The sequence below is a fragment of the Trachemys scripta genome, chromosome 10, assembly GCF_013100865.1.
Source record: "Trachemys scripta elegans isolate TJP31775 chromosome 10, CAS_Tse_1.0, whole genome shotgun sequence".
Lineage (NCBI taxonomy): Eukaryota > Metazoa > Chordata > Testudines > Emydidae > Trachemys > Trachemys scripta.
In genome coordinates this window covers 35766255-35768293 of record NC_048307.1, presented here as the reverse complement: position 1 = coordinate 35768293, position 2039 = coordinate 35766255, and the positions used below count along the sequence as shown (strand labels likewise).

The 2039-nt window shown below is 58.0% G+C and overlaps 1 protein-coding gene and 1 non-coding gene across 2 annotated transcripts in view; both read left to right on the top strand.

Moving 5' to 3' along the window:
- Nucleotides 1–272: 272 nt before the first annotated feature.
- Nucleotides 273–343, top strand: TRNAG-CCC. Its single transcript has one exon. It is a non-coding gene; the product is annotated as a tRNA-Gly (tRNA).
- A 529-nt stretch (nucleotides 344–872) lies between these two features.
- METTL26 (methyltransferase like 26) overlaps nucleotides 873–2039 on the top strand; it is a 19041-nt gene continuing 17874 nt past the window's right edge. The window contains exon 1 of the mRNA XM_034784636.1: nucleotides 873–1169. Within this exon, the coding sequence (XP_034640527.1) occupies nucleotides 973–1169 (197 nt within the window). The 5' untranslated portion in view covers nucleotides 873–972. The remainder of the gene's footprint in view (nucleotides 1170–2039) is intronic.

Here is a 2039-nt window from a genome sequence, read left to right as displayed (position 1 = left end):
CGGGATTCAAATCCAAAGAGCTGCAAAAATGTGGCTAGTAGCAGAAGAACTGCACAAGGCCAGGGGAGCAGCGGTTGCAAGCGGGTAAATACCTGTGCAAGCCCCTCGGGTGTAGCTGCGAGCCCTCTCACGTCTGTACTCGCCTACAGCAAGGGCCGTGGCCACCCGCTGCTAATCCTCGCTAGCCCGGCAGAACAGTGCTGTGGTCAGCCCATAGACGGCGCTGCACGGCGCAGTATGATGAGTTCTGCCAGAAAACAGCGCCACAAGTCGCGCCGCTGGTGTAGTGGTATCATGCAAGATTCCCATTCTTGCGACCCGGGTTCGATTCCCGGGCGGCGCAGGTAAGTTTTTTCCTTCTCGGAAGTCCCCCCCGCTCCTTTTCAATGTCTCTGGAGTGCCCGGAATCCGGCTCATCGGCTGCACCCTCAGGGCCTCTCTTTAACCTGTCCCCCCTGCTTCCCCCCGTTTTACTCCTGTTGCCAGCCACGAGGGTGCGGGAGGCTGCAGGGGACATTGCCCCCTCCCTGGGGCTCCTTGTGGGGCATGAATGATCCCCTTTTTCCTTTGTGGGGTTGTCTTTTCAAGCAAGGGCTGGAGGGTTGGGGAGCTCCCCTTGCAGACCCGGAGTGGGGCAGGATTATGTCCCTCCCCTAGAGGGCATTTGCACTAAAACTCCCCCCCCCCCCCCCAACCATTTTATAACACCCTCCACCCCCATCATCTCCTCATGAGATGCGGTCACTTTAAGGCGGGGGGCGGGACAGAGAACCTGGACTGATGCATTCTGGGATTTGTAGTCTTGCTCTGACCTTGCCGCTACCTTCCCTGGGCTGCTGCACTCGTCGGGACTACAACTCCCAGCATGCCCTGCGCACCTTGGCCGGTTCCGCCGCCGCGGTGTGGAGCAGACGAGCTTTCCTGGCGCTGGGGCTGCGGCGGCGCCGGCTCCCAGGGTCCGCCCCTCGCAGCATGATCGTGGCAGCGGCGGCGGAGCGGAACAAGGAGCCCATCCTGCGGGTGCTGCGAGACTATGTGAGCCCTAGCGCGGCCGAGGTGCGGCTGCTGGAGGTGGCGTCGGGCTCGGGGCAGCACGCGGTGCATTGCGCCCGGGCGCTGCCCAACCTGCTCTGGCAGCCCTCCGACGTGGACCCCAAATGCCTCGAGAGGTGGGGGCGAGCTGCCACCGGCGGGACTCGCCGCCTCCGAGCCCGGGGAGAGCTGGGGGGGCGTGTGGGTGGCCAGGTGTGGGTGTCACGGGGCCTGCCCCGGTTGTGGGTGTCACACTGCCATCCAGTGCGGGTCTGTGGAGTTGGTGGCGGGGTTGCTCATGTGACAACTTTGTGACTCCACTCCTGTGGATTTCTGGTCTGATTCAAGCTTAATTGCATCCAGAAACCAGATCCATAAAGATTCCTGCTCCAGGTGTCCCTTTGCTTGGCAGTAGAGGTGGTTATTGGAGCTGGGCTTCTTGTCTGATTTAAAGTTTTTTATTGTTATTTTACCGTTTGCATTTTTGACTAACTTATCCCTTTCACGATGATGTGCTTAATAAGGAAACTAATCTACACCAACCCCAGAAACCAGTCAGGAAGATTTCTGGGCGTTGCTCAGACTTCAGTTCCAAATCAAAACAATAGAATATATTTCAAGCTGCTTGCAGTCAAAATCCCCATCCCATTCACAATCTTCACAGATCAATCCCAATAATGTAACTCAGGGGTAGGCAACCTTTCAGAAGTGGTGTGCTGAGTCTTCATTTATTCACTTTAATTTAAGGTTTTGCATGCCCATAATACATGTTAACATTTTTTAGAAGGTCTCTCTCTAAGTCTGGGGTGTGTGTGGAGGTGCAGGGCAGAAGGTTGGGTGTTGGGGGGACTTGAGGTCAGGGCAGAGGGTTGGGGGTGTGTGGAGGTGCAGGGCAGAAGGCTGAGTGTGTGTGGGGGGGTTTCAGGGCAGAAGGCTGGGTATTGTGGGGGTGCAGGGCAGAAGGCTGGGTGTTGGGGGGACTCGAGGTCAGGGCAGAGGGCTGGGGG